This window comes from Sesamum indicum, linkage group LG2, assembly GCF_000512975.1.
Source record: "Sesamum indicum cultivar Zhongzhi No. 13 linkage group LG2, S_indicum_v1.0, whole genome shotgun sequence".
In the NCBI taxonomy this organism is placed as follows: Eukaryota; Viridiplantae; Streptophyta; class Magnoliopsida; order Lamiales; family Pedaliaceae; genus Sesamum; species Sesamum indicum.
Genome location: NC_026146.1, coordinates 14025700 through 14043330, shown reverse-complemented (window position 1 = coordinate 14043330; position 17631 = coordinate 14025700). Strand labels below are relative to the sequence as shown.

At 36.6% G+C, this 17631-nt stretch overlaps 4 protein-coding genes across 5 annotated transcripts; 3 read left to right on the top strand and 1 right to left on the bottom strand.

Moving 5' to 3' along the window:
* Nucleotides 2078–3445, bottom strand: LOC105156120 (GEM-like protein 4). The gene is made up of 4 exons (XM_011072168.2): nt 3093–3445; nt 2909–2989; nt 2531–2805; nt 2078–2434 (listed from the first exon to the last, which is right to left on the bottom strand). Exons 1-4 carry the CDS (start codon nt 3289–3291, stop codon nt 2258–2260), a joined length of 732 nt encoding a protein of 243 aa, XP_011070470.1. The 5' UTR covers nt 3292–3445; the 3' UTR covers nt 2078–2257.
* Nucleotides 7116–14038, top strand: LOC105156118 (putative GEM-like protein 8). 2 transcript variants are annotated; one of them, XM_011072165.2, is made up of 5 exons: nt 7116–7564; nt 7668–7748; nt 7852–8126; nt 8223–8409; nt 13871–14038. In XM_011072165.2, the coding sequence occupies exons 1-4, from the start codon at nt 7366–7368 to the stop codon at nt 8397–8399; spliced, it is 732 nt and encodes a 243-aa protein (XP_011070467.1). In that variant the 5' UTR covers nt 7116–7365; the 3' UTR covers nt 8400–8409; nt 13871–14038. The 2 variants fall into 2 exon arrangements, with proteins under 2 accessions (XP_011070467.1, XP_011070466.1); XM_011072164.2 differs by lacking the exon at nt 13871–14038 and having other exon boundaries at nt 7117–7564; nt 8223–8572.
* On the top strand, nt 12724–14038 carry LOC105156119 (putative GEM-like protein 8). Its single transcript, XM_011072166.2, has 4 exons — nt 12724–13025; nt 13129–13209; nt 13313–13587; nt 13684–14038. The coding sequence occupies exons 1-4, from the start codon at nt 12827–12829 to the stop codon at nt 13858–13860; spliced, it is 732 nt and encodes a 243-aa protein (XP_011070468.1). The 5' UTR covers nt 12724–12826; the 3' UTR covers nt 13861–14038.
* Nucleotides 15833–17625, top strand: LOC105156116 (putative GEM-like protein 8). Its single transcript, XM_011072163.2, has 4 exons — nt 15833–16762; nt 16847–16927; nt 17015–17289; nt 17404–17625. Exons 1-4 carry the CDS (start codon nt 16552–16554, stop codon nt 17578–17580), a joined length of 744 nt encoding a protein of 247 aa, XP_011070465.1. The 5' UTR covers nt 15833–16551; the 3' UTR covers nt 17581–17625.

Below are 17631 nucleotides of genomic sequence, written 5' to 3'. Positions count from 1 at the left end.
GGTCCCGTTAGGCAAGCCGGTGAACCATTCTTGTGCCTTCCCTGTCAAAGTAGTCACAAACAGCCTTGCGTTAATAGAATCTGTTTGCCTATATAAATTCATTACCATTCCGAATGTTGTGATGTGCTCGCGCGGGTCCTTCGTCCCATCGTATCTAGGTAGATCGGGTAGTCGAAAATTTGGACCAACAACTTCGGATAGCATTTCGTTGGTGAAGGGCGAGTTCGTATTTTGCCTAGCCAGGTCGCCTTGCTTCTTCAGGTCGCTTCGCTTCTTCAGGTCTTCTAACTGCTGCTTCAGTTTCTCTATCTGCCGCCTTATGCCTCCCACTTCAACTCTGGAGGTCGCTGTTTGTCTTACCTTACTGTTGCTGGATGTGGTAGCTGATCTCTCTTTCCCCCGACTGATTCTTGGCATTATTTCCTTACTCTTCCTCATGCGAACCGTTCCTTCTACTTGTCCAGCCAAGATCATTTTTCTCCGTTCTTCCGTCCGTCCTTTCACCGATGGTTCCCTGACAGATGGGCAGTGCTCCTCCATGGCCTTCTTACTCGCTATCCCGATCATCCGCTGCTTTTCTTCATCGGTGAGATGCCACCTTCCCTCTTGTTCACGCATTGATGATTCTGACATGGCGAATTCTTCCTCAAACCAAATCTAAAGGAGCTTTCCTCAGATTCCCACAGACGGCGCCAACTGATCCGGGTCGAAAATACGCGACCTGTTCGGTCTCGTCTCCCAAGCGGTTCGAGGTCGCTCCTCTCCCAGACTAGTGATTGGGCCCTGAGAAAAGAAGCAGATCGTTAGGCTTGCTGGGGTGACCCCCAGCTAAGGCCCTCCGATGCTTAAGTCAGTGTTTGGTTGAGGTCGAAATATGGGGTCGCTGGGAAAAATAGCAAGCTGAAGGTAAAATGCGGTCGAGACGACCTACCTCTAATACACTGACTGGGAGGTATATATAGAGAACCAAGGGGTCTATCGACCCGCTACGCGCGTGCCACGTGCTCCAGGTCGTCGCGACCCGACCCGGTGAAAGTGGCGCGGGTCATGCTGGCAAACTTGCGATTTTGGGCCCCATCAAGGGCAAAGTTGTCTTTTTACGAGAAAATAGGGTTTTACCCCCATCAATTAGGTACTAAAGTTATACAACACTCATCGAACTTTAAGGACTGCGAATACCGCTGTTTTGCCCTAACTTTTATGTATTTCAACTGTATAATTTTGGAAGAAATAGGGTTTTTGCGTAGACCTCTCCTGAGGTTCTAAATTTTGGCATAAAGATCCCTTCTCTTAGTTGATCATTAGTCGATGACTACGTAAGGTGAAACGTACTTTTAATCACATAATTTAAGTTATTTGACGTTTCAATCCTTTAATTTTTTAAAATAATATTATAGTTTTACATCTTTTTTAATTTTTCTTGATTTTAGTCCTTTTTTTTGTTAAAGTTTATCCTTCTCATTGGAATAATGCATGTGCATCTCACGCGGCCTTTTAAAAATTGGCTACATTTCCTATACTGGCAAATTTGTCAGTATTTTATCCTTTAATTTCTTTGGGTAGCATTTTGGTCCTACTAAATATTTTTTTGGAATTTTTTATCTTACTTGGACTTGAATATGAGTCGAAAGACATATTTAACATATTTTGGAAGAAAGAAATATTTATTAAATTTTGAATTAAATGAAATGTATAATTATAATTTATAAACTAATATTATTATTTTAAAAAAAAATTAACCCCCCACCCCCTGCCGCTGCCCTCCTTCCCTACCCCTCTGGTGTTCCTGAATTTAGGCGCCGCAGAGGTGGAGGGCGACGGAGGCGGTCGCCCAGATAGAAATAGATTTGGGAGATGCCGTTGCCGAGAGGTGAGGAGGGGGCGGCGCGGCGCCCTACTCTGCGGGGGAGGATTCTTGATCCTGCTCTCTTGTTATCTGTGGCAAAAATAATAGGTGGCTCCGTCCAGAAATTCCACATCTTTTCTAACTTCTTTCCGATTCTCTAGAATTTTAACTTTGATAAGGTGTCTGAAATTTCAGAATGCAACCGGTCTCGCTACGAGGATTTACAGTATATATAGAAATAACTGAGTTCGTTGTTTCACCATAGCGTAAGCTCGTCATTACTTGTAACGAAATGAGCCTAAGTTTTTACAAATTTGTACAGATATTTGAGGCCATATATAGCTACCTTCTATTGTTCTGCATTAGCATCTATGAATGCTATGAACCGTACTTAATTCAGCCTAAAAAGTCTCATCTGGCTTGATGGATGGCTTGCTGGAGATACTTCAAAGTCCTTTGATGATTTAGAAATCCCATAAACCAGAACTCAAAATTGTCATCAGTCACTATTTGCACATACTTCTGTGTTGGCTTCTTCACATTCTCACTTTCAGCAGCTCTCTTCATTTTTCTCAATGGGATCATCACCTGCACATGTATAAGTATAACACGGATTATTCATGATCTTTTGCCGAAGCATAGGATAGAGAACGGACCGAAATGGTCGATAACTTAACTAATTACCTTATAATGTGCTTTGAGCGGCTTTCCGGTTGGAGAAGGGAGTTTGATGGATCTGTCACTGCAGAAGGCAACTCTATGATTTGAAACGAAGAGGAGTCCGGCTATCGGCCCAGCTGTTGTCGATAAATAGCACTGAGAAGCATTCAACAGCTTTTCATCATCCCTGATATTGAATTTCTGCCTGAAAACTTTGTCCACTCCACCAACCTGGAGTATTCTTGCCCCCAGCCTCAACTTTCCTTTCACCGTTTCGCCTAGCTTTGGTCCTAATTTCACTGCAGCCAGCCATCACAAATCATTACTATGCTATAACATCGACACTATGATAAATCTGATTATAGATTAATCTCTTTAAGCACTTGTGTCGAGAGTAGTTACCGTGCTCTCTAATTCCTTGAGCGAAACCATCTAAGCTTTCTCCGAGCTTCATCATCTTGGCAATTACTGAATCTACTCTACCTGCAATTTTACACCCAAAATCACATTAGTAAATACACAAAGTTCTCTGAACTCTTGATCAGGCCAGACTGATAAACAAATGAAGAAGGGCCAGCTAGCTTACTATGTCTGATTTTGGAACAATGTTTGGAATTAGGAGAAGGCAGGAGTTGGTATTGAACAGCCGGATCAGGTAAAAGTGCCTGTCTTGAAGAGCCCATGAAGGACATTAATGCAGAATCTGATGAGCTGATCATTGGAATCCTATTAACATTTTGATCATTCTTCTGCCCAATTCTTGATCTGCTGTGTTGTACTTCCATTCTACTTAATTTCTTGCTTGATGATGAGATATTGAAAATGCCTCAGATTAAATCTTCAACCACCAACTGATGAAAACGCTGTACTGCTTCAAACTTGCTCAGCCTTCATCATCTATTTATAATTAGGGAGATAAGAAATCTTCAACCACCAACTTTTCAAGTGCATGAGTCAGCTTTGTGTCATCGAAACATAACTCCTGATCAACAATCTTTTTGAACAAATAAAATACGTCAGAAAGTTGGTATTTCTGCCTAGTTTTCTTTCTTTTTTGCTTTTTCCCTAATCAAGATAGCATTAAATAATTTTCACAAGAGGCCTGCAAAATTCGCCCATATTTTAGGGTTAATATAATAAGATCGGTTCAATTAAAAAACACAGCAAATTAAGTTTCTGTTTGGTGGTTCTGAGTGTATGCCGATGATGTGGAGATTCTACTTTCTTGAGCTGTCATCTCTGCTTTATGATGCAACTGCTCACCACCATCTCCAAATGCAAAAAGAAAAGATGAGATTGCCTTTATATATTTTTTGGTTGCCAATTTCCTCACTTTGAGGATCAGAACATGATGCACCTCTCCATTTCCTGAAACTCAGAATTGATGGAAGGCATATTGAATATTAATTTGTGGCTTATAATCTTTTTTATTATGTTTGCTTCATCTTGGATAAGGTGACTTTACTTGATTTTTTGATGATTATTTTGCATGTGAACTGATCAATCCAACACCAAATGATAACAATTGTAGAGTTTAGGCAAAATTACAATCCAACATCATATTTTAGTTTCGAAATTTATTAATATTTTGCAAATTCGGTCCTTCCGCCAAAAATTGATTTAAATTCTGCTGAATCAGAATTTTTGGGGATTTGAGATTTTATTAAATTTCACGAAGAAGAGATGAATATAAAAAAAAGGTAGTGATAAAGAAAAAGAAAATGGATTAGATGAAGAGGGGGAAGATGATCTTGTTGGAATATTGATGATGATTTTTACAAAGATAAAGGGCTTATGACAATCAAATTGGATATAATCATAAATTGTTCTTGCGGATCTCAACTTAATTTTTAAAATTGTCAAAAAATATTTAAATTTTAGAATTAAATTCTTCACGAACTCCATATTCTAGCTAAATTTGCATTTTGGGGGGTATTTTATTCTTCTTTTCAAATGAATTTCTAAGGCAATTTTTTTATATTGAACCATCATTATATATATATATATTGAACAAAAAAAAAAAAAAAATGGTTAGCAAGATGGGCAAAGGCAAAAATATAAAGTGTAGGCTGACATGCAGGTCACAGCTCCGAAAGGACAGGACCTACACGCAAGCAATGTCTTTTTCCCCTTATCATCATCTTTTTTCACATGTCTAAATTGTGTATCCCACGTCATTTCCCATGTTATTTTATTGAAGTTGACCCTCTGATTTTGACCCATCAACACCTCTGTATACACAAATATTATTTTATATGACAATAAATTATAAGCTAAGCTACCTAATTAATAGTGTAATACTGCAAGTTGAATGAAAATAAAATTAATTTAATTTATGTATATTTATATTTATATTTTAATTTAATAAAATGAATCAATGTCTCTATGGGGCGGCCACAGCGCCATCAATTTCCCGGCCGAGGAGATGGAGATGGAGCACCTTGCTGCGCATTTAAAGTTTGCTGTGGTAGGGAAATGCTCGCACGGGAATCCTAGAATGCAGGCTATTCGGGCATATTTCTCAAAGCTTAATTGGGCTTCCATTGATCTTATCAATGCATTTCAAAGTGTGTAAAATTATGTATTATATGTATGCATAGACGCTATATCATGCACGAAAGCTAGTATAAAATAAATTGCAAAGCTTATTTTTATGTAATTTGACCTTTGTTTTATATAAGTGCTTTTATGACGGAGAAAAGATAAAGAAAATGTCTGATAAGTATAAAACTCCCGAATAGAAAAAAATATTTTTCCCTTTTCTTTCCGTGTCATTGCTTATGTAGGAGGGAATTTTTTCATGTCAATGCTTATGTGGCGGATGAATAGTAAATAAATGTTCAATAAGCTTTTTCCCCAATTTAAAAAAAATTCTAAATTTGGCTGCCTCAAAAAATTCCACCTATTTTTTAAAATTTGGACAGCCGAAGTCCTGCAATTGTTGAGAAAAATTTAATTCTAAGCTATTAATTGCCACCCCTATAATTTTTGCCACTATCCTTTATATACGGGGTATAAGGAAAAAATTTCACTAAACATGTGAAAAGCCTTTAGACGTTGCTGTATCAGGGAAATATCCAAGGTATCCTTTATGCCATCAAGGGGTGCTGAAGGTTTTAGGAGCAAATATATAGACAATCTCCAGAGAATGAAGATAACCTGCAAGAGAAACGCACGTTAGAGCCAAGTCGAAAGGAATTTCGGCGATGGTTTTCTGACACTCAAGTCAGTTGGATTTCAAGGAAGTATTTACAGAATATATGCGAGTTAGAGTGATCAACATGTATAGAGAGCTATATTTATATGTGCCAGTGGATCATACAATTTCGTGTACACCCTTACATCAATTCTTGATTCAACGGGGCGCAATGAGCCATACATATCCGTAGAATAGCGACAGGAAGTGGTCCAGGGGACTAAGATTGTGCAGTTTGAAAAGTACTCGCGTACTCTTTTGACATTCTGTTTTCACTGTTCAGATGTCAAAATGTAACTTCCTAAAGATCTTCAAATTTTCTTTACATTCTAAGTGCTTCAAGGTTCGTCCTTTGTAGCAAAGTAACTCTGGGGATTTTCATCAATCCTGATATCTTACAAGGTCTCTCAATATATAATGAAGGTTCCTAATGGGGTGTATGAATATCCCCACATCAGACGTCAAGATATCCTTTGATTTTAAACAAAACTAGAAAGAAAGAGACCTCATTCATTGCTTACGCGAGCATATATATATATATATAGATAGATAAGCCTTAAAAGATCCTTTAATACTTGCGACTTGCATGTGAGCTAGACTCCTTTGCCTTTCTTGCTAAGCAACACGGCTTTTTATATTTCTTTATCCAAATTTTTTATGTTAGAATCTGATCGTGATGGAAGAAGTAGCTCCCCATGTATCTCAACTAATTTATGTCTGGACTACATAGAAAATTTAATGGAACAATTACTTACATCCTCATCCTGAAAAGTTGGCGTAGAGTGAAGATTCAACCCTATAAATTAATATTCTTGTTTACTAAAAATGACATCAGCTGGACAAAGGAACACATTTCTTGAAAAAGACAAATAAAACATGTTGATCATGATCACACGATTTGAAGCTAAATTCATTAGTCTGCATGCAAATTAGTTATCAATGAATCAAGGGAATAACATAAAATTAAAGAGATATATGAGGCTTGTTCTTGAAACGATTCATTCATTTAATTACCTTATCCAAGATCAAGTAAACATAACTAATTATAATATTACATATACCCATGATCAATTCTGAATTTCAGCAAATAAGGAGTTCAAGATTTGGATAGTAAGTGATCATATATATATCTATATATATATATATGTTCTGATCCTCAAACTGAGGAAATTGGTAATCCAAATATGATCAAAGTGCAATCTTATCTGTCTCTTTGTCATATGAAGTTGGTGGACAGTTACATCATAACGCACAGATGACAGCTCATAAAAGTAGATTTACAAGTTGGTTTGGTGTGTGCTTAAAATATGGGCTATTTTTGCAGGTTGGTTAATCTTATCTTGATTAGGGGTGCCGCCCAATCACTAGAAAAAGCAAAAAAGGAAAGAAAACAAGGCAGAAATGCCAACTTTCTGACGCATTTTTGTTCAAAAAGATTGTTGATGAGGAGCTCATGTCTTGGGCTTTATATTTTGATGACACAAAGCTGACTCATGCACTTGAAAAGTTGGTGGTTGAAGATTTCTTATTTCCCTAATTATAAATAGATGATGAAGGCTGAGCAAGTTCGAAGCAGTACAGCAATATTTTCATCAGTTGGTGGTTGAAGATTTAATTCTGAGGCATTTTCAATATCTCATCATCAAGCAAGAAATTAAGTAGAATGGAAGTACAACACAGCAGATCAAGAATTGGACAGAAGAATGATCAAAATGCTATTGGGATTCCAATGATCAGTTCATCAGATTCTGCATTAATGCCCTTCATGGGCGCTTCAAGACAGGCACTTTTAACTGATCCTGCTGTTCAATACCAACTCCTGCCTTCTTCTAATTCCAAACATTGTTCCAAAATCAGACATAGTAAGCTAGCTGGCCCTTCTTCATTTCTTTATGAGTCTGGCCTGATCAAGAGTTCAGAGAACTTTGTGTATTTACTAATGTGATTTTGGGTGTAAAATTGCAGGTAGAGTAGATTCAGTAATTGCCAAGATGATGAAGCTCGGAGAAAGCTTAGATGGTTTCGCTCAAGGAATTAGAGAGCATGGTAACTACTCTCGACACAAGTGCTTAAAGAGATTAATCTATAATCAGATATATCATAGTGTCGATGTTATAGCATAGTAATGACTTGTGATGGCTGGCTGCAGTGAAATTAGGACCAAAGCTAGGCGAAACGGTGAAAGGAAAGTTGAGGCTGGGGGCAAGAATACTCCAGGTTGGTGGAGTGGACAAAGTTTTCAGACAGAAATTCAATATCAGAGATGATGAAAAGCTGTTGAATGCTTCTCAGTGCTATTTATCAACAACAGCTGGGCCGATAGCCGGACTCCTTTTCGTTTCAAATCATAGAGTTGCCTTCTGCAGTGACAGATCCATCAAACTCTCTTCTCCAACCGGAAAGCCGCTCAAAGCACATTATAAGGTAATTAGTTAAGTTATCGACCTCGTCGGTCCGTTCTCTATCCTATGCTTGGGCAAAAGATCATGAATAATCCGTGTTATACTTATACATGTGCAGGTGATGATCCCATTGAGAAAAATAAAGAGAGCTGCTGAAAGTGAGAATGTGAAGAAACCAACACAGAAGTATGTGCAAATAGTGACTGATGACAATTTTGAGTTCTGGTTCATGGGATTTCTAAATCATCAAAGGACTTTGAAGTATCTCCAGCAAGCCATCCATCAAGCCAGATGAGACTTTTTAGGCTAAATTAAGTACTGGTCATACCATTCGTAGATGCTAATGTAGAACAATAGAAGGTAGCTATATATGGTCTCAAAAATCTGTACAAATTTGTAAAAACTTAAGGCTCATTTCGTTACCAGTAATGACGAGCTTACGTTATGGTGAAAACTCAGTTATTTCTATGCTCAGCTTCTTAGGAGCAAGACCGGTTGCATTCTGAAATTTAACACATCTTATTAAAGTTAATGTGGTGGTAATAAAATTCAAGAAGTCAGAAAAGATGCAGAATTTCTCGATGGAGCAAAGGTTCTTTAATACAAGAAGTTATCTAATATATAGTTTTCTGTATCTTTAACAACTTCTATAAAATTTTCAGTCATATATATACTAAATATATAATTTTACAAATTCCATGTAATTAGATTGCAGTTGCCATTACCGTATTATCCTTCTAGTCTTGTAATGCCCATAAAAATTGGATGGCTCAAAAAGGTTCAAACGATCCAAAAAAAATAAAGAGATTGCATGAGTTCAAAAGAATACAAGGCCTAAGGTGCCCTAGGTGGCCTAACTCGTGTAAGGCCCTGGGGTACTCCCGAAAGGCCAGTCTGGGTAGAGCATCTAAGGAGTCCGCCAAGAGGTGTCCTAAAATATGAATTGGGCAAAAGAAGTCTGATCGGTCCAAATTCGAGAGAACCCAAATTCAAATAGGTCTCAGGCGGCCCACAAGATAGTTTAGGGACTTAGAAACCCCAACAAAGTTAAAGCCCATATCACGTGGTGCCTATGAGTGGCCAAGCTGGCATCAACATAGAATAACTGGTGGTAAACCTCACAAAATCAAATACGGACCCGCAATCCCCTCAGGGAACATGGCATCTCCAGCAAGAAGTAGCTTATAAATCCTAAAAGTCTGGACTTCAGATTGAAAAAGGTATTACCTCAACCTCCTTGTCGAAAATCTAGGAAAAATATCCTTATCCCTAGGTAATACCTTCATCTGCAACGGATTCCAACTGTCCCAAAACACTTGTAGGTCTCTAACCGCCAGGAGATAACCCTCCACTGAACTTAGAGGGATCTTCCAATTACTGGGGACCTTCCACTGAATCTATGGGGGATTCAACCTTATCCAACCACTTTAAAATTATACTCCACCACATCCGCGATGGATTCAATCTTCTCCAAACGACTGATTGATTGCGTATAAATAGAGAGCTCCCCCCTACGGGATTAAACACTTTGTACCTTCATACCAAAAGCTTGAGCTTAATACTACATGTTTTTTTACATTCATACTATAACTTTCACCTTCATGCTATAACCTTAGATGAAAGGGAATACTTTAATTTCGTACTTAGAGTTTTACTTCAATGTCATTCTCTATCTCTCTCGTACATAGGAAACGAGCAATAAGACTCTTTTTCACTCATTTCCACTCTATTAATTTCTAGCATTCTATTTCACTACTTTCTATTCCAAGTGGACTCGAGCACCTTCTTTTTGGCTTGCATCAATTGGAGATATTTGTAGAACACATAAATGAGACGTGAATATGATGGAAGCCACTAATATCGAAAACAATATTTCCTCGGATACCTCTTTTGGGAGGATGGTTCCCCTCCCGTTGGAGGACCTCAAGTAAATTATTACTACCTCTATTCAATGTCCGACTTCAGCAACCCATCATTATCATTACCAATGTTAATGCCCCTATTAACCGAACTTTCTATATGCAGAGAACTTTACGACAGGAAATCCCCCTTAGGGGAAGGCGAGATCATCCATTCTGCAGTAAGGTACCTAAAACAATTGGAGGTTACATATTGATAGGCTTCAATAAGAACTCCAAGACTGGCAAAGCTGTGTCTTGGAGGCTCCCTGGGAGAACAGGAAGACACCTCCTTTAGCAAAAGAAATCCTAATATACAAACTTCTCTTAGGGAGTATGTACATCATTTTAACTTAGTGGTCTTGGATGCCACTTTTATTACCTTTGGTGTGCTAACATGTGACTTCTTGTTAGGATTGGATGGGTACTCTTCTAATTAAGACTCAAGGCACCCTAGACCTCCTCTATGGAGGCATCCAGGGCCATCTTCGGCCAGAAACCTAGGTTCTTCAACAAGAAGACACAAAAGCTCTATCATATGCAAGTACAAAAAAGCCTTCTCTTCCATAGACGCACATTAGCCCTATCACCTTATCGCTCCTCCTTGTTAGCTGTCGTCCTAAATCCATTCCAAAATTTGGGACGAGAGACATCTTATTATTCAAATTTTTTTCTAACTCAATTTTTTGAGGTTGTTGTTTTTTATCCAAAACCTATCCCAAAAGGGCCATTTTTTTTATAATGAAAGATTCACGATTTTGTTGTATCATCACCATTTTCAACTTTATACTACCTTCACTTTACAATATATTTCCACTTTTCACCTCAAAATGGTCTTCCTGCTATTTATCGATTATTACAAGAAAATCAAGGGGGATTAGGTTTTTTTCCTTTCTGGGGTTGGTTTTGGTTTTTGAGATGAAAGAAATCTCAAGTGCCCTTTTTCTTTTCTTTTTCTTTCATTTTATAGACTCACGTGTTGCACATGTGAGTCATTTTTCCTCTTTTTTATTTTTTTTTTCCATATCATATCCGATATAGTAAAAAAAGTGATTTGCGGTCCAGGCAGCAAAAATCTCAATTAAGAAGCCCAAAGTTTATCCACGTCAACATCATTCGACCAAATTAATTATTTTTTATAGTTGGAGTCCTTAAATCGCACAAAATTAAGGATTTAACGTTACTAAATTATCACTCCAATAACCGAGTCATTTAAAATATCATCCCACAACATAAAACTTAATTTAGCTATATAATATATACATCTATATATATATATATTTATATTGGACAAGGTATAGAGCAAAATTTTCATTTAGAAAAGCCTTTACACGTCAAGATGTGGTTTGATTTCAGACAAAATTAGAAAGAAAGAGACCTTATTCATTCCTTACGGACACATATATATATCCAGATAAGACTAGATCCTTTCATAGCTGTGACTTGCATGAGACCTACACTTTTCTTTTCTGCTTTGCCTTTCCTGCTAAGCAATAGTTTTATATGTCTCATCATTTATACGTCTTTTTTTTTTTAAATTTTTTATTTATGTTAGAGTTTGAGTCCGACAGCGATGGAAGAAGTAGGTCGCATGTATCTCAACTAATTTGTCTGGACTATATAGAAAATTTAATGAAATTACTACTTACATCCTCATCCTAAAAAGTTGGCTCTCCGACTGAAGATTCAACCCAATATACACAATAAAAAAATTAAGTTGAAATGACCACGGCTTAGAAATCAATACTATTAATCACGATTAAATAAAATCAAAGTAAAAATTTAAATTTTTACCACAATTAATCAATATTCGTTAAGATTTTTAACTATACTCAAAACATTCGCTTTAGTTATCGCTAATGTGTTTGTCACTTCTGTATAAACAACGGCTAATGACTGTTGTGAAGTCGTAGTTGATTTGTATTTACCACGAATTTTTTTTTTTTTGCTATACTTATTAATCGTAGCGAAAACTTATATTTTTTCTAGTGATATAATTGTAATATTCAAGCGCTTTTCCTTTGCGTGATTCAAACTAAAAAAGACAAATGAAGTATCTTGATCGCACGCTATAAATTGATTAGGGTGCATGCAGAATACTCGTCAATCAATCATGGGAATATAATAAAAGAGATCAGCGCTGTTCTTGAAACTATTCATTATACTTTATCCAAGATTAAGTAAAATAATTATAAGCTACAAATTAATATAAAATAGATATACCCATTAATTCTGATTTCTGGCAAAGGACGGTTAAGATTTGGACAAGTCAACTTTTGTAAGCCTATTCTTAATCCTTTTGTGAGAAATTTGGGGATCCAAACATATGAAAAATGCAATCTTATCTGTCTCTTTTGTCAAATGAAGGTGGTGGGCAGTTACATCATAAAGCAGAAATGACAGGTCAAGAAAGTAGAATCACCACATCTGCGTACACTCAGATCAGATTCACCAAACAGGAATATGGGCTATTTTTGCAGGCTTCGTGTAATATTTAGTTAATCTTATCTTGATTAGGGTGCCGCCCAATCACAAGAAAAAGCAAAAAAGAAAGAAAACATGGAAGAAATGCCAACTTTCTGACGCATTTTTGTTCAAAAAGATTGTTGATGAGGAGCTCATGTCTTGGGCTTTATGTTTTGGTGACACAAAGCTGACTCATGCACTTGAAAAGTTGGTGGTTGAAGATTTCTTATTTCCCTAATTATAAATAGATGATGAAGGCTGAGCAAGTTTGAAGCAGTACAGCATTTTCATCAGTTGGTGGTTGAAGATTTAATCCTGAGGCATTTTCAATATCTCATCAAGCAAGAAATTAAGTAGAATGGAAGTACAACACAGCAGATCAAGAATTGGGCAGAAGAATGATCAAAATGCTATTGGGATTCCAATGATCAGCTCATCAGATTCTGCATTAATGTCCTTCATGGGCGCTTCAAGACAGGCACTTTTAACTGATCCTGCTGTTCAATACCAACTCCTGCCTTCTCCTAATTCCAAACATTGTTCCAAAATCAGACATAGTAAGCTAGCTGGCCCTTCTTCATTTCTTTATCAGTCTGGCCTGATCAAGAGTTCAGAGAACTTTGTGTATTTACTAATGTGATTTTGGGTGTAAAATTGCAGGTAGAGTAGATTCAGTAATTGCCAAGATGATGAAGCTCGGAGAAAGCTTAGATGGTTTCGCTCAAGGAATTAGAGAGCATGGTAACTACTCTCGACACAAGTGCTTAAAGAGATTAATCTATAATCAGATTTATCGTAGTGTCGATGTTATAGCATAGTAATGATTTGTGATGGCTGGCTGCAGTGAGATTAGGACCAAAGCTAGGCGAAACGGTGAAAGGAAAGTTGAGGCTGGGGGCAAGAATACTCCAGGTTGGTGGATTGGAGAAAGTTTTTAGGCAGAAATTCAATATCAGAGATGAGGAAAAGCTGTTGAATGCTTCTCAGTGCTATTTATCAACAACAGCTGGGCCGATAGCCGGACTCCTCTTCGTTTCAAATCATAGAGTTGCCTTCTGCAGTGACAGATCCATCAAACTCCCTTCTCCAACCAGAAAGCCGCTTAAAGCACATTATAAGGTAATTAGTTAAGTTATCGACCATTTCGGTCCGTTCTCTATCCTATGCTTCGGCAAAAGATCATGAATAATCCGTGTTATACTTTTACATGTGCAGGTGATGATCCCATTGAGAAAAATAAAGAGAGCTGCTGAAAGTGAGAATGTGAAGAAACCAACACAGAAGTATGTGCAAATAGTGACTGATGACAATTTTGAGTTCTGGTTCATGGGATTTCTAAATCATCAAAGGACTTTGAAGTATCTCCAGCAAGCCATCCATCAAGCCAGATGAGACTTTTTAGGCTGAAGTGTTCAGATCATTCGATGTTTTGGTATGTAAGGAAGAAGCTAGCTATATATACACTCTCATATTAACTGTAAATTAAAATTGTAAAAATGCAAACTCATTTCATTACAACGACAAATGTTCATTATGGTGAAAGAATGAACTCAGTTATTTCTATCCTTCATCTTCTCTTGAGCAAGACTGATTCGCATTTTAAGACATGAATACGGGTTCGTCTCTAAAAGCAAAACATTCGTCCTTCAAATATGCGACGATATTTCCGACGCTATAGACGGTAGCTCAAGGTCACATGGGTAAATTAGAGACGGAAATCTCGTCTCTGATTGTAAATGAATGCATTCCATCTCTAATTCTGTCAAATAATAAAACAACTTTAAACTAATTACAAACACATCAGCCAACAAATTATTTCCACAACCAACAACAATATAGGCGAAGTCATAACATCGTCCGACAAGTTCTTTTCACGATCAAAAGCAATATACACAAAGTCATAACTAAGATCATTTTGCCGTTTATATTATGGGATAGTGCTATAAACCTGATTTAAGATCGATGTCTAGGTATGGTAACTCAACATTATTTGAGTCATCAAGCTTCGTCTCATGCAGTCAAATTAAGTGAAAATATCATTTTGGACCCGCATGCTAATTTATTACAGATGAAAACCCTAATTGAATAATATATTCACTATAAAAAAATTGATTATTTCCTACACTATCAATCATTATAGATTAAAAATTATAATAAATCAATACTATATACTATGATCAGACACAATCGATGCCAAAAATATAATTTTAATTAGCAAGTGAAATTTTTATTTTTAATTTATATTATGTAATACAAGAAATTTTCTTGCTAATGAGTTTAGCAATGAAAATTCACTTGCTAATGAATTTAATAACAAATTATTTAAAATATATATTAAACAATATAGATTAGCAACAAGAATTTTACTTGTTAATTAGCTCCGCACTAATTTTAACATCAAATTTCTTCGTAATATTGAGTCAATTTTTTATAGTTACTGAAATTTAGATTTTTTTTGTTTAACTCGTAATATGATTTACTTAAATTATTACATATGAAACGAATATTCTTAATTACTTTTGCTAATGAATTATTTTTCACCACATTTTCAAGTTTGAGAATTAAATTTTATTTTATTTTATAGTAAAATTCTTAATATATATAAAGAGAAAAAAAGAATAATTTTAGTCCTGCAGCATACGGGATAGCATTTTGGTCCTGCACAAATTAGTTTTTGTAATTTAGTCATGTAATTTTAAAATTTTGGCAATTTTAGTCCTAAATTTCATGTGACTCAATTAAACTGGGGATTCCAAAAGGAAAACAATTAGAATTATTTAAATTTTAAAGTAACGAAATTAATTTGTGTCGGACCAGAAATGTCACCTCCTAAGTTACAAGATTAAAATTATACTTTTTTTTTTCTCTAATTAAGAGTCACGCGAATGCAAGGCCATGCTGCCGTAAATTATAACATAGACTCAACCACTTGGATCGACCTAAGAAGATGGCTCCTCCTAAGTGCAATTAAAGTCGCGAACCTAAGCCGTGGACCTTCTTTGAGAAAGATGTTAGTATAATGTACTTATAAGGGTTTTTATATAAAATTTTATCACTGAATAAAATTATACTTGTAAATACGATTATATTATAAAAAATTGTAATTTAATTTTAACTTATAAATAATAAAAGGTGTTTGTGTAACTAAATTTAATTTCAGGGGTCAACGAAATTTAGCCATAAAGGAAAAGGATGAATGTTATTTTAATAGGGATTATTCGGATGAAATAAATGTGTATAATAACTCATAATTTTATTCAGGATGAAGCAAAATGTAATAAGCCACAAACCATAAAGCTTGCCCGTGAAGATATCTAACAATTAACGAAAATGAGGCAGTCAAATGTTTGGACAAGAAACTAACGATTATGGTATTCATCAAATACATGAAAAAGCAAATCCAACTTTTCTTTTGATTTGTTGGTTCATTGGAAGGTGGTGGTTACATCAAAAAGCACAAATGCCAGCTCAACAAAGTACTAATACCTATCTGCATGCAGTCGGATCAAGAAAAGCCACAAGTTTGTTGAAGTGTGGAGTCTGATCCAACGTTATATTTAAATTCAAGGATTGTATAATCGTGGACGAAAGAGAATTTCTCGAACCATGTAAATCTTTCTTGCCACTGATTTTCTCTTTTATATGTTTTGAACACGTTTACGGTCCGACTAAAGTCGCTTCCTAACAAACTTTGGTGGATGTTTGTGATTGAGAATCTATTTATTCCTCAATACTTTCTTAACAACTGTCTAATTGCAGACCTCTTGTAATAATGACTAAAATCTTGTGTTCATTAGAGATGCCACCTAAGAAATCAAGAAAAGAGAAGAAGGGAAAAGAAAGCAGAGAGACCAACTTTGTGATGTGTTTTTGTCAAAAAAGATTGTTCAGACACCTTTAGTTTTTTGGTGGTCGTGACACAAAGCTGACTCATGCAAATGAAAAGCTATGTTCGAACAACCGTGTCTTCTTTTCCATATTTAAATAGAGTAGGCCTGAGAAAGGTTGGATCAGAGCAAGTATCTGGAGACTGATATTTAGAGTTGGTGAGAGCATTCTGAAGCAGTTCATCATCTTGGTTGCATGCAACTGAAGGAGGGAAGTGGAATGGAACCAAAACACAGCGAATCAAGAACTGGGATGAGCAAACGTGGTTTTGGGGTACCGAACGCCTCATCACAGTATGCGGTCTCGGTTAAGAGCACTGGGGAGAAAGCACTTTTACCTGATCCTGCTGCTCATGAATGCCAACTTCTGCCTTCTCCTTCTAGACATTATTCCAAAATCAGACACGGTATGCAAATCCGGAATTTGCGGCTTTGTCGTTGTGAACAAGTTTGAATCTTTACTGATGTGATCTTCTGTGGGGAAAATGCAGGTAGAGTAGATTCCGTCATTGCTAAGATGATGAGACTCGGAGAAAGCATGGACGTTTTTGCTCAAGGAATCCGAGAGCATGGTAACTACTTCAAAAAAAGTTGAAGACATTGTATGATAATATGACAGTGTTGATGTATTGATATTGCAGCGTTTATGAATCTTGCAGTGAGATTAGGACCCAAGTTGAGCGAAACGGTAAAAGGAAAGCTGAGTTTGGGGGCGAGAATCCTTCAGGTTGGTGGAGTGGAGAAAGTGTTCAAGCAGAAGTTCAAAATTGGCGATGATGAAAAGCTGTTGAAGGCTTCTCAGTGCTATTTATCGACAACAGCTGGGCCGATAGCTGGAGTACTCTTCATTTCAAATAATAGAGTTGCCTTCTGCAGTGAGAGATCCATCAAACTCTCTTCTCCGACTGGAAAGCTACTCAAAGCACATTATAAGGTAAGTGAAATTACATAATCTTCTTGCATCAGCTCCATGGAATTATAACCTCATTATGTATCCTATCCAAAGATGGAATAAAAAAACCTTAAACATTACCGTATCTATGTGCAGGTGATGATTCCCTTGAGGAAAATAAAGAGAGCCACTGAAAGTGAGAATGTGAAAAAACCAACACAGAAGTATGTGCAGATAGTGACTGAGGACAACTTTGAGTTCTGGTTCATGGGATTTCTGAATCACCGAAGTACTTTGAAGTATCTGCAGCAGGCAATTCATGATGCAAGATGAGACTTTAGCCTGAAGAACTCAAATGATATAATCCTCCCCCCCCCCCCCCAA